The sequence below is a fragment of the Rhinatrema bivittatum genome, chromosome 7 (assembly GCF_901001135.1).
Source record: "Rhinatrema bivittatum chromosome 7, aRhiBiv1.1, whole genome shotgun sequence".
Lineage (NCBI taxonomy): Eukaryota > Metazoa > Chordata > Amphibia > Gymnophiona > Rhinatrematidae > Rhinatrema > Rhinatrema bivittatum.
Window position 1 is genome coordinate 255549017 of NC_042621.1, and position 23022 is coordinate 255572038.

General features: G+C 43.6%; 1 protein-coding gene across 13 annotated transcripts in view; it reads left to right on the forward strand.

Moving 5' to 3' along the window:
* The window catches only part of DNMBP (dynamin binding protein), a 244578-nt gene that overhangs the window by 133594 nt on the left and 87962 nt on the right, over positions 1–23022 (forward strand). Inside the window, exon 1 of one of the 13 annotated variants that reach the window (XM_029610075.1) lies at positions 20798–22459. The exons of the other annotated variants lie outside the window; for them this stretch is intronic. Coding sequence (XP_029465935.1) covers positions 21052–22459 — 1408 coding nt within the window. The 5' untranslated portion in view covers positions 20798–21051. Of the gene's footprint in view, positions 1–20797; positions 22460–23022 lie in introns of those variants that run through there. 13 annotated transcript variants of the gene reach the window in all.

Sequence of the window (23022 nt, forward strand, 5' to 3'; positions counted from 1 at the left end):
CCACCATGAAACGCTGCGTCAACTTTCTTCATTGCCTGCTGAGTTCTCGTCCATCTCTAAGAGGACTTTCAGGCAAGACATTAAGCTACCAGCCTACAAACCGAGAAGGTATTATCCTCCGGCTTCTTGAGGTCGCTCCTCCAAGCCTTATCAAAAAGGTCAGTCCAGACAATCCTGTCCTCAGAAGACCCAACCTGCTTCTCAGCCAGGACTAGCGTCAGGGTTTTGACTCTTTCCTGGAAAGCATAAGCCAACCTCCTCTTCCATCAGTACCGGTCGGCAATCGGTTGTGCCACTTCACCAACACTTGGCACACAGTCACCACCGATCAGTGGGTACTTGCAGTTGTCACTCAGGGTTACCACCTAAACTTCCTGACTGTACCGGCGGACTCTCCACCTCGACTGATGTGGGGATCATCTGACCACTCTTTTCTTCTGGAACAGGAGGTTTCAACCCTCTTACAATCATGGGCAATAGAACCAGTGCCCCTCTCCCAACAGGGGCAGGGGTTCTATTCCCATTACTTCCTCATCCCAAAAAAGTCAAGTGGCATTCGTCCCATTTTGGACCTTCGTGCCCTAACCAAGTATCTACAAAGAGAGAAATTCAAGATGGTAACCTTGGGGTCTCTACTTCCTTTTCTGCAAAAGGGAGATTGGCTTTGCTCTCTAGATCTCCAGAATGCATACACAGACATCTCAATTATTCCATCTCATCACAAATTCCTGTGATTCCTAGTCGGCCCACGTCACTTCCAGTACCGTGTACTGCTTTCGGCCTGGCGTCTGCTCCACGGGTATTCACCAAGTGCCTCGTAGTAGTCTCAGCCTTCCTCAGAAGTCAGGGTGTCCATGTCTACCCTTATCTCGACGATTGGTTGATAAGGGCCCCAACTCAGCAAGCCGCATTGGCGTCCTTGCGTCTCACTCTCCATACCCTGATGTCCTTAGGGTTTCTAATCAACTATCCCAAATCCAAGATAGTTCCATCCCAAACCTTATCTTTTATAGGAGCTGACCTAGACACTATATAGGCAAAAGTCTTCCTCCCTCAGGATCGAGCTTTCACCCTGGCCTCTCTGGCGCATCTTTTACAGACTCGAGTATCCTCAACTGCTCATCACTTCCTCATACTGTTGGGTCACCTGGCGTCCGCGGTGCATGTCACTCCGATGGCCCGCTTAGCCGTGAGTCATGCAGTGGACCCTAAAATCCCAGTGGCTTCAAGCTTGTCAGCCATTGTCCAGCATTGTTCATGTTACCACACAGCTCTGACTATTGTTGGCCTGGTGAATACAACACTCCAATCTGACTCAAGGCCTTCCATTTCAGGCTATAGAACCTCAAATTACCTTGACAACAGATGCCTCCAACCTAGGGTGGGGTGCTCATGTAGGCGACCTGCAGACTCAGGGAATCTGGTCTCCAGAGGAAGCCAAACACCAGATAAATTTCCTGGTGCTTGGGGCAATCAGATATGCCCTCAGAGTACTTCAGGATTGCCTTTCCAACAAGGTCATCCTGATTCAAACCGACAACCAGGTGGCGATGTGGTACATCAACAAGCAGGGTGGAATGGGCTCCTTCCTCCTGTGCCAGGAAGCTGCACAGATATGGGCATGGGCCCTTGCCCACTCAATGTACCTCACAGCCACCTGTTTGCCAGGTGTGGACAATGTACTGGTGGACAGGTTGAGCCGCACATTTCTTCCACACAAGTGGTCTCTCAACCCCACAGTAGCAGACTCAATATTCCAACGTTGGGGTTACCTTTACATAAACCTCTTTGCGTAAGTCCACAACCGCAAAGTAGAAAACTTCTGCTCCCTCACTCGCAGCCACCACTCGCACCCGAGAGACGCTTTCGCCCTATCATGGGCCAACGGTCTCCTCTATGCATACCCTCCACTTCCACTCATATCGAAGACTCTCGTGAAGTTACGGAAGGACAAAGGCGTAATGATTCTGATAGCCCCTCACTGGCCACGCCAGGTGTGGTTCCCAATCCTCCAGGATTTATCAGTACGCCGCCACATTCCTCTGGGGAAGGATCCGCTTTTGATAACTCAGAACAATGGATGCCTGCGTCACCCCAGCCTCCAGGCCCTATCTCTGACTGCCTGGATGTTGAAAGGTTAATACTCCAACCTCTTAACCTTTCCGAGTCGGTGACCCGAGTCCTAGTAGCTTCACGAAAGCCTTCCACGAGAAGGTCTTACCGCTCCAAATGGAAAAGGTTTACAGTATGGTGTACCTCTATGTCCTTAGACTCCTTCACTTGTTCCACAGTGAAGTTTCTGGACTATCTCTGACACCTGTCAGAGGCAGGCCTGAAGACTTCATCCATCAGGGTGGATATCAGCGCGGTAGCCGCGTTTCATAAAGACATAGGGGATGTTCCTATTTCGACACCAGCCTTAGTAATGCATTCTATGAGAGGCTTGCTCCACTTAAAACCTCCACTGCGCCCTCCGGCCCCTTCTTGGAACCTTAACGTAGTTTTGGGATGGCTCATGAAACCTCCGTTTGAGCCTCTCCACACCTGTGATCTCCGTTATCTCACGTGGAAAGTAGTTTTCCTTCTCGCTATCACAACCACTCGCAGAGTTAGTGAGTTACAGGCTCTAGTTACCTACCCACCTTACACTAAAATTCTGCATGACAGTGTAGTGCTCCGCACTCATCCTAAGTTTTTACTGAACATAGTGTCGGAATTTCATATTAATCACTCTATTATCCTGCCTACCTTTTTCCCCAGGCCCCATGCAAACCCAGGAGAACGGGCTCTGCATTCCTTGGACTGCAAACTTGCTCTAGCCTTCTATTTAGACCGCATGTCGGCCCACAGCAAATCCACTCAGTTGTTTGTGTCTTTCGATTCCATCAAATTAGGAAATCCTATGGGAAAGCAGACCCTCTCTTCCTGGTTAGCGGACTGCATTTCTTTTTGCTACCAGCAAGCAGGCATTCCGCTACAAGACCGTGTAAAAGCACACTCTGTCAGGGCCATGGCGACATCAGTAGCGCACATATGTTCAGTGCCGCTTGCTGATATTTGTAAGGCTGCTACCTGGAGTTCTCTCCATATATTCATAGCACATTGCTTAGATAAGGCTGGCAGGCAAGATTCCATCTTTCGCCAGTCTGTTCTACACAACTTGTTTTCAGTTTAACTACCCAACATCCTTCCACCGACCCATTCAGGGTTCAGGATGCCCTCCTAACCAAATTTCCACCCCTGTTGTGCCTGTTGCATGTCTTTGGGTGCACTTGGTGCATTGCTCGGGCATCCTCAGCTCGGTACTCACCCATATGTGAGGACTACCATCCTGCTTGTCCTGTGAGAAAGCAGAGTTGCTTACCTGTAACAGGTGTTCTCACAGGACAGCAGGATGTTAGTCCTCACGAAACCCGCCCGCCACCCCGCGGAGTTGGGTTCGTTTACGTTTTCTTATTTTATTTTTCGCATGTACTTTTTACTATAAGACGAGACTGAAGGGGGACCCCTGCTGGATGCAGGGTCAGTGCATTGCTGGGCATGCCCAGTAAGTGCAGGTCAAAGTTCTAGAAACTTTGACAAAAGTGTTCTGTGATTGGGTTCCATCCTGAAGATATCACCCATATGTAAGGACTAAAATCCTGCTGTCCTGTGAGAACACCTGTTACAGGTAAGCAACTCTGCTTTACCTGTATAAATGTTATCTTGTAAAATTGCCTCCCAGATATGCAGGGACAGCTCTGTGGGTGCTCAAGCACCTCCAATATTGAGTAAAGTACTGTGGGTAATTTATGTTGAGTTTAGCACCCCAAATCATTTTGAAGAGTCGGTTCTTATGTGCAGGAAAATACACACTTACAAGGTGGATGCGCTTACCTATCCCTGCGTACTGGAAAGGCGTTCTGGTGGGTAATGTCTGGCTTGGGTTGGATTTGCATGCATACTTCTCCACTAAGATAATTCCTTGCACACATTAGCAGTTGTAAATGTTTGTGGGTAGTTTTCCAAGGATAATTTTCAAAGCGAAAATATACACATACCTTCATTTTGAAAACATAATGTAAAGTCTGTGGGTAAAAAGTTCCTACAGACTGTATGCCGGCTGAAAATTATCCCCATAGAGGGCAATTTTCAAAGCCACTTATGCCGGTAAAAAGCATTTTGCCAGCATAAATCGGCTAGCCAAAATTTGTCTTCCCTCAATGTGGCTAAAAGAAGTATGTGGTGTGTGTACTTCTAACTGTACTGCTAGGAGGCTTTCCCAAGGGTATTTTTAGGTTGAGGGAAGAAAAGTAGACACAGATTGCGGTTTCAAAGCAAAACTATGCACATACTTTTGGCTTTGAAATTGGTTGAAAGTCCATGGGTTAAAGGTCTGCTCAGTCTTTGTCCTCATGTAGACAGTTGGAAAGTTGCCCTGTTAATATACAGATTGTTTTTAATCTTCCCAGCAACCTCTAGCATATACGGAAGTGTGCTCCCGTAACTGTGAAGATCCTGGTGGCTGTGTGGCCCTCCCTCCCAGCAGGGGCCCTCAGAGGGCCACAGTCTGAGCTGCACAGGCCTATGCCTTGCAGGTTCCCTAAAGCATCTCAGCCACTCCCATATAAGCCTATCTCACCTGTTACTCCCTGCCCCAGCTTGGGTCATTTTTCCCTAGTTGTGGCTACTGGGTTACTAGCATCCGGTTCCTAGTACTGCCTTGCCTTGTTTTTACTCCTGTTAAGTGTTGGCCCCATTATTGTGCATCTTTGTTCTGTATCCTTTGCTTTTGTTTATTTTCTTGTTTGGTTCTAGTTGTTTGAGGCCTTAGATTATCTCCTTTTTCCTCTGTGTTTCATTATCCTATGTTCCCCTATCCTGGTTGGTTGTCTATATTGTTTGTCTGTCTTGTGTAGGTACCTTGTTCTGTCTCCTTTGTTCTGCAGTTAGCCCTGGTGTCTTTAAGTCCCTGTCCTTGGACCATCCAAGAACCAAAATCCTCAACCTGAGGGGGGAGGTAGCCTGTTCAGGTGAAGACTCCCACCTGTCCTGGTCCTGCTCCTGTCTGCCCTGTCCCAGTCCTATCCCTGAATCCAATCTGCAAGCTGTTCCTCTACTGGGGGTTACCCTTTACCAGTACACCAAACTCTGACAATAACACACTGTTTACAGATTAATAGAAGTCACATTTATTTTTAGATTTTGCAAATATTCTTTATATGAAGATGATCACAGATGGAGGTAAGACCTGGGGCAGACTGTGAGAACAGTGTTGTCATGATCTGCTGACATCTTCTGTTGTAAATGTAATTCTGTTGCAAAGCTTCACTGTGTTTTTTTGCAAAGCAGCCTTGTTCAGTTCTTGCTCCTCTCCCATTTCATGCCTGCATACTGATCAGTGGGCCACTCCCTTCACAGACGTAGCTCACCGGAAACAATGTTCCCATGACTATCTTAGTAACGCACCGTCTCCTCCCTCCTTGGAAGCATTTCAGGTTCCCTGACTGATCTTGGAGACATTTGCCATGACTGGGCGAAGCAGGCAGGGTTTAACTCAGAACTTTACTTAATCTGAGCTCCAGGGAAACAGCAAATACCAGTTACTGGAGAGTTGAGGTGCTCTTTACTCACGATACACAGGCAGAGGAGGGTCATTCAGAGCAGCACACATGGATCCTGTTACTCATGATGATGATCGTTCTGTTTTCATTAGTACATTTTCTTGTTGGATGGCACCTTTAAAGTTGCCATCACTAAGAAGGAGCATTAAAACTTTAGTCCAGCTCTATACCACAACCAGACTTAACAGAAGGGATAAATATCTGTATTACCTGGCTAAGTTTAAACTCTGCCCCTGCTCTGCCTCTTGAATTTATCTGAGTGAATTTTAGCTATGTAATAACTTAAAAAGTTAAAACTTACCCGTTCAGTGGGGCAAAAAATTCAAAATTCAGGTTTTGTCTAGCTAAGTCTGAACTTACAGAAAAGTAAAACTAATATTTAGGAAAGATATGTAAGGACCATCATACTAAGCTCTCCTGGTCTTGAAACCTTCATTGCATTTTATTTATCATCAGTCCAAAATTCAAGAAATGTTTTTAAATTTTTTTTGCAAATAAAATGAGACGCAAACATCTTTGTCCTTTTTTGGTACGGAAATCCCAGCAGCCCCGACACACTGCTGATGTTTCGAGGTAAAACCTCTGCATCAGGGGATTATCTAAATTCACACCTATACTGTAATAGAAAGAGAGCATTAGAATTGAATGCTAGCTTGTAGCACAATAGGTAAAGCAGCAAACAAACTTAGTCAGACAAACACCTTTGGCTGGTTGGGTCTAAGCTTCTTGCCAGCCATGCCACTCAGGTCCATGGGCACAGTTCTGTCTCTGGCTGGTGGGGCCTGGGCTCCTGACCAACTGTACTGGCCATGTATATTGGCACTGGTACATGCCTGGTCCGTCAGCGTTCCTAGCTCTCCCAGTGCAGCTTAATCTGCTACTGTTGGACTGCACATAGCATTCAGCGATACATGCATTCAACCTGTGCAGACCACCACTCAGAAATTGACAACCAGAATGTGAATAAACCCAACTGCTTTTTATATATTGTATGATTTTTATGGTTTTATGTCCCTCCTTTCCAAACATAAGATCAAAGAGGGGTACAACAAAATAAATATAAGAAAAATATACAAAATGACTTCATTAGAAACCGATCCGATATATGAATAAGTATTGTTGACTTGGGAAAGACCCAAGCCCAAGTGTATAGGTGACTACTCACCTGCTCCCTCTGCAAATGGGACTGTGGTAGTCTCTCAGTCCACAGGTAGACCATTGACCTGCTCCAGTCCCAGGGCGTCTCACAGTTGTCCCTGTGCTACAGTGAGGAATAAGGTAGTAGGTGGTCCTCCTCTGGTCTGGGCAATGTGCTGGGTAGTATGGGGCACTTTCTCCTTCACCTGGTACTTAGAATCCAAGAATCTCTTTTGACATTCTCCTTATGACCCCCAGTGTTGAAATGCTGCTATCAGTATCCTCCCACGTGACTTTCTTGGAAGAAGTGGATCTTTAGCATTCTTTCCAAACAGCATGGCATAGTGCTCCACCACCACTACCACCTTTATCATCATCTAATTCTCCTCCTGAAAAAACCCCACATCTTGAATTTCTGGTCTCACCAGTAAGGAGGTAATAATGCTCTTGTACAGGTCCTTGATGAGACCTCACCTGGAGTACTGTGTTCATTCTGGAGACCATATCTCAAAGAGACAGGATGAAAGCGTTCCAGAGAAGGGTGACCAAAATGGTATGGGGTCTGTATCAGAAAACTTGAGAAAAGGTTGAAGGATCTAAATATGCATGCCCTGGAAAACTGGAAGTGCAGGGGAAATACAGACCTTCAAATATCTGAAAGGTTTTAATGATGCATGAACCTCGAACCTTTTCTGTTGGAAAAGAAACTGTAGAACTCTAAGGGTCATGAAATGAAACTCCAGGAGGGATAACTCAGAACCAACATCAGGAAATATTTCTTCACAGAGAGGGTGGTAGATGCCTAGAATGCCCTCTTGGAAGAGGTGGTGAAGATGTAAATAGTAAATGAATTCAAAAGGGCATGGGATAAACACTGTGGATCCCTAGAGGCTAGAGTTTCAAAATGAAGAAAAGGGTGCATGGGAGTAACCTGCATGGAAAGGCAGTTACTACCCTTAACAGAAGATATGGGGCTTACTACCCCTAATGGAGTGGCATTTACTACCCACTGCTCAGTCTCCCAGTCTTACAAGGTCCTCTTGCAATTTCTCACAATTCTCTTGTGATTCAACTTTGAATAATTTTGTATCATCAGCAAATTTGATCACCTCCCTCATTGTTCTCATCTCTATGTCATTTCTGAATATGTCACAAAGCAGCAGTCCTAGTACAGATCCCTGGGGCACGCCATTATTTAACTTTCTCCATTGAGAAAATTGACCATTTAACCCTTTGTTTTCTATCTTTTAACCAGTTCTCAATCCACAATAGAACATTACCTCCTATCCCACTACTTTTTAATTTCCTCGAGTCTCTCATGAGGTGCTTTGTCAAACATTTTCTGAAAATTCAAATACACCATATCAACTGGCTCATCTTTATCCACGTTTATTAACACATTCAAAAAAATGTAGCAAATTGATGAGGCAAGACTTCCCTTGACTAAATCCATGTTGACTTTGTCCCATTAAACTATGTCTATTTATATGTTCAGTAATTTTGTTCTTTAGAATAGTTTCAACTATTTTTCCTGGCACTGATATAGGCTCACCAATCTGTAGTTTCCTGAATTACCCCAGAACCCTTTTTTAAAAACAGGTGTTATATTAGCCACCCTCCAATCTTCAGATATTGTAGTTGATTTTAATGATAGTTTACAGATTACTAACAGTATGTCTGCAATTTCATTTTTCAGTTCTTTCAGCACTCTGGGATGTATACCATCTGGACCAGATGATTTGCTATTTTTTAGTTTGTCAATTTGCCCTAATACATCTTGCAGTCTCACTGATATTTGTTTCAGTTCCTCTGAATCATCATGTTTAAATATCACTTCTGGCCGTTGAAGTGCCCTGCTTTTCTTCAGCTGAAACTGTAAAAGGAGACCTACCCGGTCTGGATTTAAACTGACATTGTCAGAATCTGTTGATATTTTCTGACGCTTCGAAATATTTATACTATCCAATTCAGCAGACAGCTTTAATAAAAATTGGTCCCTGGACAGACCCCTACTATTCATACCTGTTTGTTAGTTATTTCAAGGTTTACAACCCGTCCTGTGCCACGGTTAGGTTCCCCCGCGGCACCCTTGTTTACGAGCAATCAAGCAAAATCAATTTCATGCTGCTTGTTACACTTCAGCATTCATCTCTACACCACGACCTTTTACACAAGATTTAAATTTATGGAAGGTTTGTTCCCCCTGACGCAGCCCTGATGTGAAACACGGCCATGTCGGGGTCCTTGTTTATGTACTACAATTAAATGGTGTATCTAGAATCATGCACAACTGATATGTGCGTATTTATAAATAAAGTGCTTTTTTGCTAACGGTTTAGACCAGTATATTGTTTGCCACACAATGCTTTCGTTGTATGGGTATCTATCTTACATTTTTCTCAGTAAAGGCCAAAATAAAGAATTCATTTAATCTCTCTGCTATGGCCTTGTCCTTCCTTAGCGCCCCTTTTACCCCTCAATCATCTAATGTTCCAACTGATTTCCTCAAGGCGTTTTTGCTTTGAAAGCACCTGAAAACGTTTTTATTATTAATTTTTTGCCTCCACAGCGAGCTTCTTTTCAAATTCTGTCTTTGCTTTTATTATCAGTGCTTTGCATCTAACTTGCCAGTGCTTATGCTGTTTCCTGTTTTCTTTATTCAGATCTCTTTTCCATTTTTTGAAAGATGTTCTTTTGACTAGAATAGTCTCTCATCTCACCTTTTAACCATGCTGGCAATCCGTTTGGCCTTTCTTCTACCTTTTCTGTTTGGAATAAATCTGATCTGGGCTTCCAAGATGGTATTTTTAAACAATGTCCATGCCTGATGTAAACTCTTGACCTTTGCAGCTGCTCCTCTCAGTTTTTTCCTAACCATTTTTCTCATTTTCTCATAATCTCCCTCTAGTTATCAAGTCAAATTTGATCATGTTATGATCATTATTTACAAGTGGCTCTAACATAGTTATCTCTTTCACCAAATTCTTATTCAAAAAGGATTTTTATTTAGTTTGTGCTTATGGAAATATTATTTACTGAATAAGGCTCATTATCTGAAAACCATAATTCAGCAGCAGGTCTCAAAAGAGAATACCTATGAAATGAAAGTATGTATGTGAAAGTTATAATCCACATATTAAAAACATTGCTATGTGTCTACAGTGATGAAGAAAATCCACATTTATTGATTTTTATCCAGTAATCTCTGGTGGTTCTATTGTAAGATTAAAAATCAGATTTTTCTTCTTTTGTTTTTGGAGAGTTTTGCTATGTAAAATGGACACAGAAAGAGGTTGAATTATCCCAAGTTTAACCCTTGTGAGCAGTAGCACCAGTCATCAAAGCTTGTTGTGTGAAATGGAAAATCCTCATTTTCTAGAAGAATTCAAGATGTCACTGCATCGTGCCAAAATGTTACATCTTTTGTTTTGTACATTTATTTTCTTGTTTGTGGGCTTGCTTTCTACTAGTTCACTAGAAGTAAATACAAATATTTTAGATAAAAGCAGAAGACTTTTCTGTTTCCCATGCATGTCTGTGTTGCATTTCAACTGGTATTCCTCCTCACTATGGTTAAGATTCTTCTCACAACTTTTGCATTTCTTCACTACACTTTTTTCACTGCCAACCTCCCTCCTGCCCCTCCCCTCCCCCCTAGTTATGTTATGCCCCAGGACACCATCTTTCCTCTACTTTAATCTCTTCCCCCACCCTCGCTCCTGCACTCCTTCTCCTGCCCATCTCTATACAGATTCTCTACCTTTGTTTTTTTTTTCTTTGCAGCTTGCCCTTTGGTTTCCTCTTCCTTTTACATTCTTGGTGCATCTGTCTCTCTTGATCATTCCTTGTCTCCGTCTGTTTCTCACTCTCTTATCTTTTCCCTTTCTTCTATATACCATCCACTATATAGATCTCATCTGGGCAGACTAGATGAGCCATTTTGATCTTTATCTACTGTCATTCACTATGTTATGTTACTAGGCAGGTATTGTTAGCGTGATTTAAAATAAAAAATATCTGTACATTATCAGAAAGGAGTATAAAAGTGTTTACTTCCTTATTCTGTGGAGTTTAGAAAGAACAGCAGTTCTCTGAGAGTAATGAATATTTACAGAAACTTTTCCTCGGTTAGGGAAATGTGAGCTCCTGCAGGAATGTGGCAGATAGTGAATACAGGTGCTGCATGGTTGCCTTCAGTGAATGGAGAGTGGCTTCTCAGGATTAAGGGTTGGACTCCAGTCTGCCAAGTTGGCTTTAGCATTGTATGTTTCTCCCTAACTTGGACCTCTTATTTAACTCTTTCATTCTAAGCTAATCATTTCATACCTATTACAGGCTATGATGTGCTTTCTTGGATAACAAACCTTTGCCACATGCATAATTAGAATTGTGAAATTGATCTTTCTTTGCAAAGTGGTACAAGTACATAGAGCATACAGTGTATCTTGTGGGTAGTCTTAGCAAGGGCAGTCTGTTTGCTGCCTTACAGTTGCTCACTGCCTGTACAGTGATGAAGCTTGGACAGCACAGAAGGCAGATGGCTGCACAATGCAGGGTTAAGAACATGCCATACTGGGTCAGACCAAGGGTCCATCAAGCCCAGCATCCTGTTTCCAACAATGGCCAATCCAGGCCATAAGAATCTTACCTTGTCCCCCTTCCTTCCACTCAGGCCAATACAGTAAAAATCGCGGGAGAGCGGCAAGCGCTCGCTCTCCTATGCGTGCGATTCAGAAAAAAAAATTATTCAAATTAGGGCCCACGGTAAAAAGAGGCGCTAGGGACACGCTAGTGTCCCTAGCGCCTCTTTTTTGACAGGAGCGGCGGCTGTCAGCGAGTTTGACAGCCGACGCTCAATTTTGCTGGCGTCTGTTCTCAAACCTGCTGACAGCCACGGGTTCGGAAACTGGACGCCAGCAAAATTGAGCGTCCGGTTTTCAACCCGCGAGCCGAGGGCCAATTTAAAATTTTTTTTTTTAATTATTTTTAACTTTTGGGACCTCCAACTTAATATCGCCATGATATTAAGTCGGATAGTGTACAGAAAAGCAGTTTTTACTGCTTTTCTGTGCACTTTCCCGGTGCCGGCAGAAATTAACGCCTACCTTTGGGTAGGCACTAATTTCTGAAAGTAAAATGTGCGGCTTTGCTGCACATTTTGCTTTCTGTATCGCGCGGGTATGACTAATAGGGCCATCAACATGCATTTGCATGTTACAGGTGCTATTAGTTTTTTTTTTGGGAGGGGGGGGTTGGACACGCGTTTTCGACGCGCTATTACCCCTTACTGAATAAGGGGTAAAGCTAGCGCGTCGAAAACGCGCGTCCAAACGCGGGTTAACAGTGCGCTCCACCGGAGTGCACTGTACTGTATCAGCCTAACTGAGAGGAGGAAAGCAGCGCTTCTTACCTGTCTCTGCCTCCTCCTCCACTAGTTACCATCAGAAATGTTGAACTTGTGAGACTCACTGGCACTGCATGGTCAGAATTCGGACTGAGGCTGGCAGAGGAGGGTTAGATGCGTTTGTCTCCTGCCAGCAGGAGAGAGGAAGGAGAGGATGGGCAAGGGTATGTTGGGGGACTGATGATCACACTATTGCAAAGGAGCATTTAGGGTCACAGGAAATGTAAATCCAGCCCTGAGTGAATCAGGAAACTTTATTAGCATGACAATTTGTACACGTGTTGCCAAATTATTCCATGGGGAGGACAATAATGAAAGCCATTTCTGCTGGTAACTATGCTATTTCACCTGCAAGAATAGGCTGTTTGATTATTTCTCACCCTCCACATGGGTAAAAGTCCACAAGTATATCAACAATGAATCTACTTTTTGCGGATGACATGTTACTGCATAGTAAATATAATTACCACCATTTCCCGCTTTGGGACTTTTTCTGGCTTTCTCATTAATTTTGCAAAATCTGTAGCCTTTCCCTTGCACCCTTCTTTACAACAGCACTGGACAGGGCCATTCCCCCTGGGGTGGGCTGGATCCTCCTTTAAATATCTGGGCATACATATAGCGCAAACAGCTGTGGAGCTCTATGAGTTAAATATTCAGTCTACTCTTCACAGTATAAAAGCTTTGTTACAGAAGTGGAAAGCCCTTCCTCTGTCGCTGTTTGGTAGATGTGCCTTAATAAAGATGGTCATCCTCCCCAAGATGTTATACCCCCTACAAATGCTTCTCTTGTGGCTCAAACCATCCACTGTTCACACATTTTGAGCTATGATGGGGTCATTTATATGGTGTCATCGCACTGCGTGAGTTAGTTATGACACTCTTCTCCTGGGGCGCAAACAGGGGGGGGGGGGGGACTTACGTTTACACAATGTTGCCATCCTTATACAAGAGTGTGTCTCCTATAAGCCTAAATTTGACTCCAATAAACTGATGGCCAATTGGACTGCACCATATGAGCCGGCTAACTTGGTTCATTTTAGCTTTGGTAGGCTTCGATCATTGAAATTGTCTGTTTTTTTGTTGGGCGTGATGGAGAGAGCTAATGGGCTGGAGTAAAACTGTCTCACCTTTCTTACAATTTGTTGGGAGTCCAGACTTTCTTCCTGGGATGGGTTCCTCGATTTTTCAACAATGGGTTGGCAAGGGGGTGCAGAGTCTGGCCCATATAGTCAATTCAGACTCCAGTACCCTTTATTCTTTTGAGGAACTTAGCGAAGAACGGGATATTCCGCACTCCCATTTTTATGAATTCTTACAAGACACTACTGCCTAACTGTCAAAATTATATATCCATGGTTTCCCTTATGGACGCTGAAGATAGCTTTTTTGATCCCTCTGCCGAATTCAATAGAATTGCTGTATGGGGGAGCTTAATTCTACCCTTGCTGCCTGCTCTGCACTTGCAATGCCTAGCAGACAAGTGGAGTAATGATTTGGGTGAGGACATATCACCTAATGTCCTGTGCTTTTAAGTTCATACATAAGCACTATTTAGCATCTTCCATGAGGGAAATACAATATAAGTTGCTTCATCGATATTATCTCACCAGAACTAGAGGTGTGCAGATCAAACTGTGGGAGTCTGATCTTTGCCTAAAATGTAAAACCCTTCCGGGAAATCTTTGCCATATGTTCACTGGCTGTTTAAAGTTGCAATCCTTTTGGAGTCAGGTCTACAGTTACCTAGACCGCCTGCTGGACTGTCAGATCTCATGGTCCGTTATCTCTTTTTATTTGTGTTTATAGTATAAGAGGGATCACATTCCACAGGAGGGAAGGAAATTTCTCGCTGTGGCCATTCTTCTTGCCCAAAAGATTATCCTACTTAATTGGAACCTGGAGGAAACGCCCTTGGTCTCACATTGGAAAGAACTAATGGTGCAAACTGCCCGTTTATAGGCCATCCAGCAGAAAGAGCTGGCATCTCCCAAGGCTTTCCGGGCGCTTATGGGTTATTTCTTATGCTGGCATAAAGTTTTAAAAGATCAGACCTAGATATCTCCTTGCATGTTCCATCTGTAGCCCCTACCCAGGGGATCTTTGTGTGTGATAATTCTTTTAAAGTGTGGATAAGGTGTGACTGTGGTGTGTTTGAAGAGGTGTCTTCTTACAGGGGGAATGAATGTTGGGGGGAGAGGGGGGGAGAAGGGAAAACAAACAAAAATTTGTAACTTTTCTGAATCTGTGTCTTCTTTTCCTGATACGAGCTTCTTGCTCTTTATGGCTGTGTAATGTTGATGGTATGTTCTTAATAAAGAAAATTTAAAAAAAAAAAAAAAAGCAATGCATGTACTTTTACTTGCATACTTTTTCACGTGGTCCTGGGGCGGAGTTAGGTTAGGGGAGGTAACTACACATATAGTTTTGAATATTCATAGCATAGTAATATAGAAATGCAAATAACAGCAGAACGACCCAAGTGGTCCATCCTGTTTGCCAAGCAAGCTTTTCGTTATTTTTTTCTTTTCTATTTTTTTGAATGGGTAGTAACTGTAACTTCATGCATGTTACTCTCATGCCTTCTGTTAAGAGTAGTAGCTGCCTCTCCATGATGGTTACCCCTTATCTTCATCTCTATTCTTTAGCCACTAGGGTCCTTTGTTTTTCCCAATTCCTTTTGAATTCATAAGAACATAAGAAATTGTCATGCAAGGGTCCATCAAGCCCAGCATCCTGTTTCCAACAGAGGCCATTACCATTCTTGTCTTTACTACCTCTTCTTGGAGGGCATTCCCTGCATCCACCTTCTTTTCTGTGAAGAAATATTTCTTGATGTTGGTCCTGAGTCTATCCCCTTGGAGCTGCATATTATGACCCCTAGTTCTACAGCTATTTAATGTTGGAAAAAGTGTGATTCTTATACATAATTAATACCTTTCAGATATTTAAAAGTCTGTATAATATCTCCCCTGTCTCTCCTCGCCTCCAGGGTATACATATTCTTCAGTCTCATCTCCATCCATCCATTTATTTAATTATATCATGTGGGTACTGTAGGCATTTCCCTATACCCAGAAGGCTTTCAGTCTAATTTGTACCTGAAGCAATAGAGGGTAAAGTGACTTGCCCAAGGTCACAAGGAATGGCAGTAGGATTTGAACCCTGGTTTCCCTAGTTCGTAGCCTGCTGCTCTATTTCGGTTGCCTTTCTCTGGGCTGGTTCTATCCCTTTTGAGGTACGGTCTCCAGAACTGAATACAGTACTCCAGATGAGGCCTTACTAAAGACCTAGCATTATCACCTACTTTTTCCTGCTGATTATGCCTCTCTAAACAGCCCAGCAGTCTTCTGACCTTAGGCACTGCCTTGTCACATTGCTTCGCCACTTTCACATCATCAAATACCATCACCCCAAGATATCTCTCATCAGTCTTTCGTCCCCCATCACGTAGAGCTTCTTTTGGTTTCAGTACCCCAAAAGCATGACACTGCACTTTTTGCATTGAATCCCAGCTGCCAAACCTTTAACCACTTCTCCAGCTTTTTTAGATCTCTACTGCTTCATGTGTGTTCACTCTGGTGAGCATCTTAGCATCACCTGCAAAAAGACAAACTATATATGTTTTTGTTTTTTTTGTTTTCCTAAAGAAAAGTGCCCATACTAAAAACAGGGACAAATTTGTGGGATACGTTTTGAGGGAGCAATATGAAATCAAAACCACCTGTGCAATTTTGCTTTTATTGCAGCAAACTCCATGGTAAAAGCTACCCACAGAATTTGCCAGATCACGAATAATTCAACTATCTTACCCCACAGTGGTTACAAAATAAGAGAAAAAAAATACTACTAATAGTGAAATAGAATTTCAAGGTCCTGTATTATGACTATCATTTTCCAATCTGAGTCCTAGAGAAAATGGAACTCTGCAGCATTTATCAGAGGATATGAGTTCTCTACAGATATGATACAGGACAATCCAGTTTACATCCTCACATTATCCTGTTGCTTTCAACTTCTACATGTATATATTGGACTTGTGATCACAGAAAATCTCTGCTAAGAGAACTAAAATTGTATTGGGGCTTGCAAAAACTTTAACATTTTCTGAAACCAGTGATAGATTTTTTTCTGCCACTCCTAGACACTATCAGTGCGGATGCTGCTGCCTCCCTTCTTGTGTTCTGATGTCCCCCCACCCCCACTCCCCCTGCAGATTTCTCTTTTCTCAATTCTTTACCACCCCTCCTCTCTTCCCCTTCTCCCTTCAGTTCTTTACTTTCTGGCTTCTGCTGCTTCCTCACTGGCTGACCTTAGATCACCTGTGACAAAGCAGCATGCAGGTGGAGACTGAGGCAGTCTGTAGCCCTCCTCCAAAGCCAAATGATTGCCCTACTACCTAGGCGTCTATGAGCACAGGGCAGCAGACCAAATCAGTCCCTGCATGCACATTGCCATGTCAGAATAGCGGCGCCAGCACTGGAGATCTGAGGTCATGCAAGGTAGCTGCATCAGTAAAGAATCAGAGGACCGGCTGAGAGCAGGTGGAGAGTGAATGGGATTGGAAACCTGCATTGCAGCAGGGACCAGGAATTTTGCCGCTCCCTCTATTTTGCTGCTTTAGGTACACCCGTACGTCAGTCCAAGCCTGCTGAAACCTGTAGCAGATTCTTAAAATACAAGGATCTAACTCTAAAAAATGGCAAAACTCAATCTGACTGAGTGACTCGTTGATAATGCTGTGCTGCCATCTGGAGGTGCAGTGTTTGTTTCTGCTCCCCAGGCTGGCAGGGGCTGGGGATGCTGCAGAGGGAGGGTGGGGAGGGGAGTTTCGGCCATTGCTCAATGGTGACACCTAGAGGCCAGGCTTAAGGTCCATGTTAGCTGGAAGGAGCTGTAGTTTGTTGTCCCTGGTGAGGACTGTTGCTATGATAACTAGACTGAGTTGGGAGGAAGATACAAAAATTGGGAGGAAAACTGCAGGTAGATGCAAGTGAAGGTTTGTGACACTGTAGTTTGGAGTTTGGTTCTGATTAAGCTGAAAGCCCAAAGGAGTAAGAGGAAACTGCCAGGCCCATAACAAATGTAGAAAGTTTACACTTTTTGCTCCTGAAAAATGTACAGGAAACAATTATTTTGGACTGACTTTGAGCCGTGGTCTTTTGTTATAAGTCTAACACTTGGACTTGGGAGCAGAGGAATAAGCTTGCTAGTTTGCATTGTCTGCTCTAGATATTTTGACCCTTGACTCCTGTTCCAGAGATTAGGGTCTCAAAATCTGATGATGGACCCTTGATGATGCATGATATGTTTATTTTATAACTGTTGAATATATTATTGAGCACAGAAAAATCTGCACACCTTACACATTACATTACAAATCCAAAAGCAGAGATATTAAGCACAAGATGGTGGATCAGAACTCCCTATGCATCTGGGAGGAGAATTAGATTATATGGCTCTCCTTTCAGCTGTATTCTGGAAGCAAATGGTTCCCTTAGTTTTCAAAGTTACCTTGTATGTTTTTAAACACTTTTGTTGGATTAATTTAATACATGTGTGAGTAACTTTGGAACGTTATCCTCCTTTTGTGAGGTCTCTGCAGAAACAACGCTGTTTTAAATAGTACGGAGTCTGTGCCATTAGATACCAGAGGTGATGAAACAGTAAAACTTTACAGTTGAAAGTGCACTACTGTAATAGATACTCAGAGTTTAATGCAGGGACTGGATTGTTATCATTTTCCCTTTTCCTCAGGAAAATCCAGAGGGGCTGATGCAATATTGTACGCTCAGGCTAGTGCACAGCTTAACCAGCGATTGGACACACGTTTTGGATGTGATAGGATAACACCCAATGCAATAAGGGGATTAGCGCGTCCAAATCGCGCATCCAAACTCACATGTAGCTAATAGCGCTCATCACATGTAAATGCCATGTAGATGAGGTTATTAGCTATTACCCCCGATGCAAAAAATTGCCATGCACGCAACACACAGTTTTTTACTAAGGCAAATTTAACACCAGTCCCAGAACTGGCATTAAGGCTTGCTTCGTGTCAAGGGCTCACTAAAAAAACACAAATCCTGATTTCTGTGGATCCTCCTACTTTTAGTACTGTCGCAATATTAAGTAAGAGAACCACAGAAAGCAGCAACATGAAAAAAATAAGTCTTGACAGCAGCCAGCTTAGGGAAACGGACCTTCAATTAAGAGCATCTGTTTCCTTAACCTGTGGCTGTGCGCAGAGCCATGTCTCCTGGGCACTCGATGCCAAGGACAGGCTAGGGACTAGCGCATCCTTTTTTATGTGGCACCTGGCTTGGCTGAGTGTTTAGGGTCGTTGTCCTGTTGGAAGGTGAATCATTGCCCCAGTCTGAGTCCAGAGCCATGTAGAGCAGGTTTTCATCAAGGATCTCTCTGTTCCTTGTTCTGTTCATTTTTCCCTCGATCCTAACTAGTCTCCCAGTTCCGGAAAATGAAAAACATCCCCACAGTATGCTGCCACCACCATGCTTTACCATAGGGATGGTATGGGCTAGGTGATGAGCAGTGCCAAGTCTCTTTCAGATATAATGCTTGGCATTCAGACCAGAGTTCAATCTTGGTTTCATCATACCAAAGAATCTTGTTTCCTTTGCTCTGAGAGTCTTTTAAGTGCTTTTGGGAAATCCAAGCAGGCTTAGGGGCGGATTTTCAGAGCCCTGCTCGCGTAAATCCGCCCAAAACCGGGCAGATTTACGCGAGCAGGGCCCTGCGCGCCGGGAAGCCTATTTTACATAGGCCTCCCGGCGCGCGCAGAGCCCCGGGACTCGCGTAAGTCCCGGGGTTCTCCGAGGGGGGCGTGTCGGGGGGCGGGCCCGGTCGTCGCGGCGTTTCGGGGGCGTGTCGGCAGCGTTTTGGGGGCGGGTACGGGGGCATGGCTACGGCCCGGGGCGGTCCGGGGGCGTGGCCGCGCCCTCCGTACCCGCCCCCAGGTCGCGGCCCGGCGCGCAGGAGGCCCGCTGGCGCGCGGGGATTTATGCCTCCCTCCGGGAGGCGTAAATCCCCCAACAAAGGTAAGGGGGGGGTTTAGACAGGGCCGGGCGGGTGGGTTAGGTAGGGGAAGGGAGGGGAAGGTGAGGGGAGGGCAAAGGAAAGTTCCCTCCAAGGCCGCTCCGATTTCGGAGCGGCCTTGGAGGGAACGGGGGTAGGCTGCGCGGCTCGGCGCGCGCCGGCTATACAAAATCCATAGCCTTGCGCACGCCGATCCAGGATTTTAGCAGATACGCGCGGCTCCGCGCGTATCTACTAAAATCCAGCGTACTTTTGTTTGCGCCTGGAGCGCAAACAAAAGTAGGCTATTCGCGCGCCTTTTAAAATCCGCCCCTTAGTTTTTACTGAGGAGTGGCTTCTGTCTGGCCATGCTACCATAAAGGCCTGATTGGCGGAGTGCTGCAGAGATGGGTTGTACTTCTAGAAGGTTTTCCCATCTCTATAGCAGAAATCTGGAGCTCTGTTAGAGGGAACCATCAGGTTCTTGGTCACCTCCCTGACCAAGGCCCTTCTCCCCTGATTGCTTAGTTTGGGTGGGTGACCAGCTCTAGGAAGAGTCCTGGTGGTTCCGAACTTCTTCCATTTAAGAATGATGGAGGCCACTGTGTTCTTCAGGACCTTCAATGCTCCAGCAATTTTTTTTTTTTTTGTACCCTTCCTCAGATCCGTGCCTCGACACAATCCTGTGCTGGAGGTCTACAGACAATTCCTTTTACTTCATGGCTTTGATTTTGCTCTGACATACACTATCAACTGTGGGATCTTATATAGATACGTGTCTGCCTATCCAAATCCTGTCCAGTCAATTGAATTTACCATAGGTGGACTCCAATCAAGTTGGAGAAACTTCTCAAGAGTGAGCAATGGAAACAGGATGCACCTGAACTCAAATTTAAGTGTCATAGCAAAGGGTCTGAATACTTATGTAAATGTGATATTTCAGTTTTTTTTTAATTAGTTTGCACATATTTCTACAAACCTGATTTTGCTTTGTCATGTGTAGAATGAGGAGGGGGAAAATGCATATTATCCATTTTAGAATAACAAAATGTGACAGGGTCTGAATACACTGTATTTATTGCATGGGCAGAGTTTCCCAACTACTGAGCATGTGTATTGCCCTTAAGTATGGCTGCTGTAAAGCAAAAGTTCCAGCTAAGCATGCTGATTGCCCTTCTCTCTCAAGGCTTCTTTAAAGAGAAACTTGCTGTGTAAATACAGCTCATATAGGTTATAATAACACAGCCACCATGATTCTTTGCTCATGTCTTTAAACACTGTCTTCCTTGGTTAAGTCTAATCAGAAGAAATTAGTCAAGTGTCTCAGAAGAAACAAGTTCCTTTTGAGCCTTTGACGTTTCTCTTTATCGCAATGCAGCTGAACTGGGCTTCAGTTTCAGGGGTCATATGTAGGAGCCAGGCTGCTACTGCTGCCTCAGACTTTTTAACATAACAAAGCTGATAAGCCTGTTTGGGCAGCAGGGAGACGGCTTTCAAATGCAAATAGAAAAGAAACTATCCAATGGCACTGAGACACTCCTCAAAGCTCAGATCATATGACACCAGTTACAAATTAACTCAGGAGCCAGGTGGGACCGTGGGAGAGGTAGTGTGGCTGTTTGCTGATTGGGTCTGAAAGTTAAAAGAGTGAGAGAGCAACTGAGTTCTTGTAGAAACAGCGAAAGAAAGGAGTGCCTGATGGTATTTAGGCACAAATTAAAAGAGAAATCTAACATAGAGGCGACGAAAAGATTCATACTTCCAAGCTATTGCCATGATTTTAGCATTACGTCCTTTGCATGAAATGTGAATGATGGAGTTGTGAATTCCTGACCGCTGGCATTTGGCTGATTTTTTTTTTCCCCTGGAAGTATGTGCGCTTTGCAGTATGAGCACTGTCGAACAGCAAAAAATGGGCCAGTGACTGCGAGGAAGGATCACAGAGTGCTGAGCTGGGAGTATGAGGACTGTGACAGGCTGGAGAAATGTTATGTTCCGGAAGCAGCTGATCTATCTAGGAATAATGACTGGAACCAGGATTATAAAAATTACTCCCAGACAGAAAGACGAAAGCACAGTGACCATAAGAAACAACGCGGAGGCTATAAGGACTATCAGAAGGACAAGAGCCAATATATGGATTACAAGAAATTAAATCGAGATTTTGAAAATTTTAGGAAAACTGGTAGCCAATTTATTGACTGCCGAAACTTAGATCAGGAATATGGGAGCTCTAAAAGGGATAAGGGTCAGTATGTGGACTGCAGGAACATGAGTAAAGACCATGAGGATTATAGCAAGGCTAGTTCTCAATATTTAGATGGAAGAAATATTGATAGACTGTCTGAGAGTTATAGAAATACTGGACATCGATATGTTGATCAGAGAAATTTGACTCAAGACACCTGGGATAGTGAGACCAACGATCAATACATAAACCTTAGGGATTCTGATCATTTTCGGGTGGATTGTAGAAAAGTCAGGAGTCTTTGGGATAACAACAATGAAGTTTACACAAAGGCAGATAAAGACTGTGATCAAGACTATGAGGATTACAAAAAAGTCAGGAGTCAATATATGGACCGTAGAGACTGGTACAGAGATTATGAGAATTGTAAGAAGGCAGTAGATCAATGCTCAGACCAGTGTTCTAGGGACTGGAGGAAAGAAGAGATCTCTAGGAAAAACAGTGATTTGGAAAAAGACCAGGAGGATTATAGGACTATCAGGAGTCAGGATTATGGTCTCTGGATTTTAGATCGAGATTATCAAAGCCGTAGGGAAACTGAAAATCAATATATTAATGGCAGGAATGTAGATCAAGATTATGAAGATTGTATGAAAGTCAGAAGCCAGAATATGGACTGCAGGAATACAGATCACAATTATGAAGATTATAGGAAATTTGATAGTCCGCATGTGGACTACAAATACAAAGACCAAGAAGAATCAGAAGGGGAAGGCTTGACTACATCTAATTTTAAATATGATGTTCCTGAAACAACTGACGGAGACTTTCAGAAGTTGGATTTTCATTGTAAAGATTTGTTTAGTGCCAGGAATCGATCTGCACGCATACTAGATTATGAAAACGTTGATTGTTATGAACATGGAAAATACAGATCAACAGCACGGAGCTTGGACTGGGAGTATGAAGAGAATGATAGGGTTGACAGAGTGAGTGGCACAGATTCCTGGGAAAGAAACAGCTGCTACAGACGTACAGCTCCTAGCACCCTTAGACACTCAGAGTTTGTACAGAACAGAAACAAGGAACAAGGTAAATCTTTTTAATTTGCTTTAGAAGATTTTTTGTAGATGTGAAAACTTTCGTCAGACCAACAGAAGAGTTGCCCAGAGGCGATGGTGTATGTGAGCTTTTGAGACTATATAGCTCCCATGTAGTCCCTTTCTAGTCTTGAAAGCTCGTACATAACATAATTGTTGAATGATTCTTATGTTGCTTCAATTGAAGTTATCAGAATCCAGTTTCTCCAAGATCAAAAAGCTACTAGAATGCTGTACTATGTTTTGTTGCATGGGACATACCCACACCCAACCTTCTCTTGTCGTTTTAGCATTTTCACACCAACTTCTAGAAATGTTTTTTCACTTAGAAATTTATTTTCGGTCCAGAAATGAAAATACATATATATTAAGTTGATCATTTGTTTTTGCAAACATACAAGTTAGCCTGGCTTCTGTAAATTGTCTTAGGTTTCCCTCTTCGCTGGCACCAAAGCGATTTACATGCATAAAACCTGGTTTTATGCATGTAAATGGCTGTTTAAAAAAATTTCTTGGAGCTTCATGTACATAACAGTAAATGCATAGCTTGATATT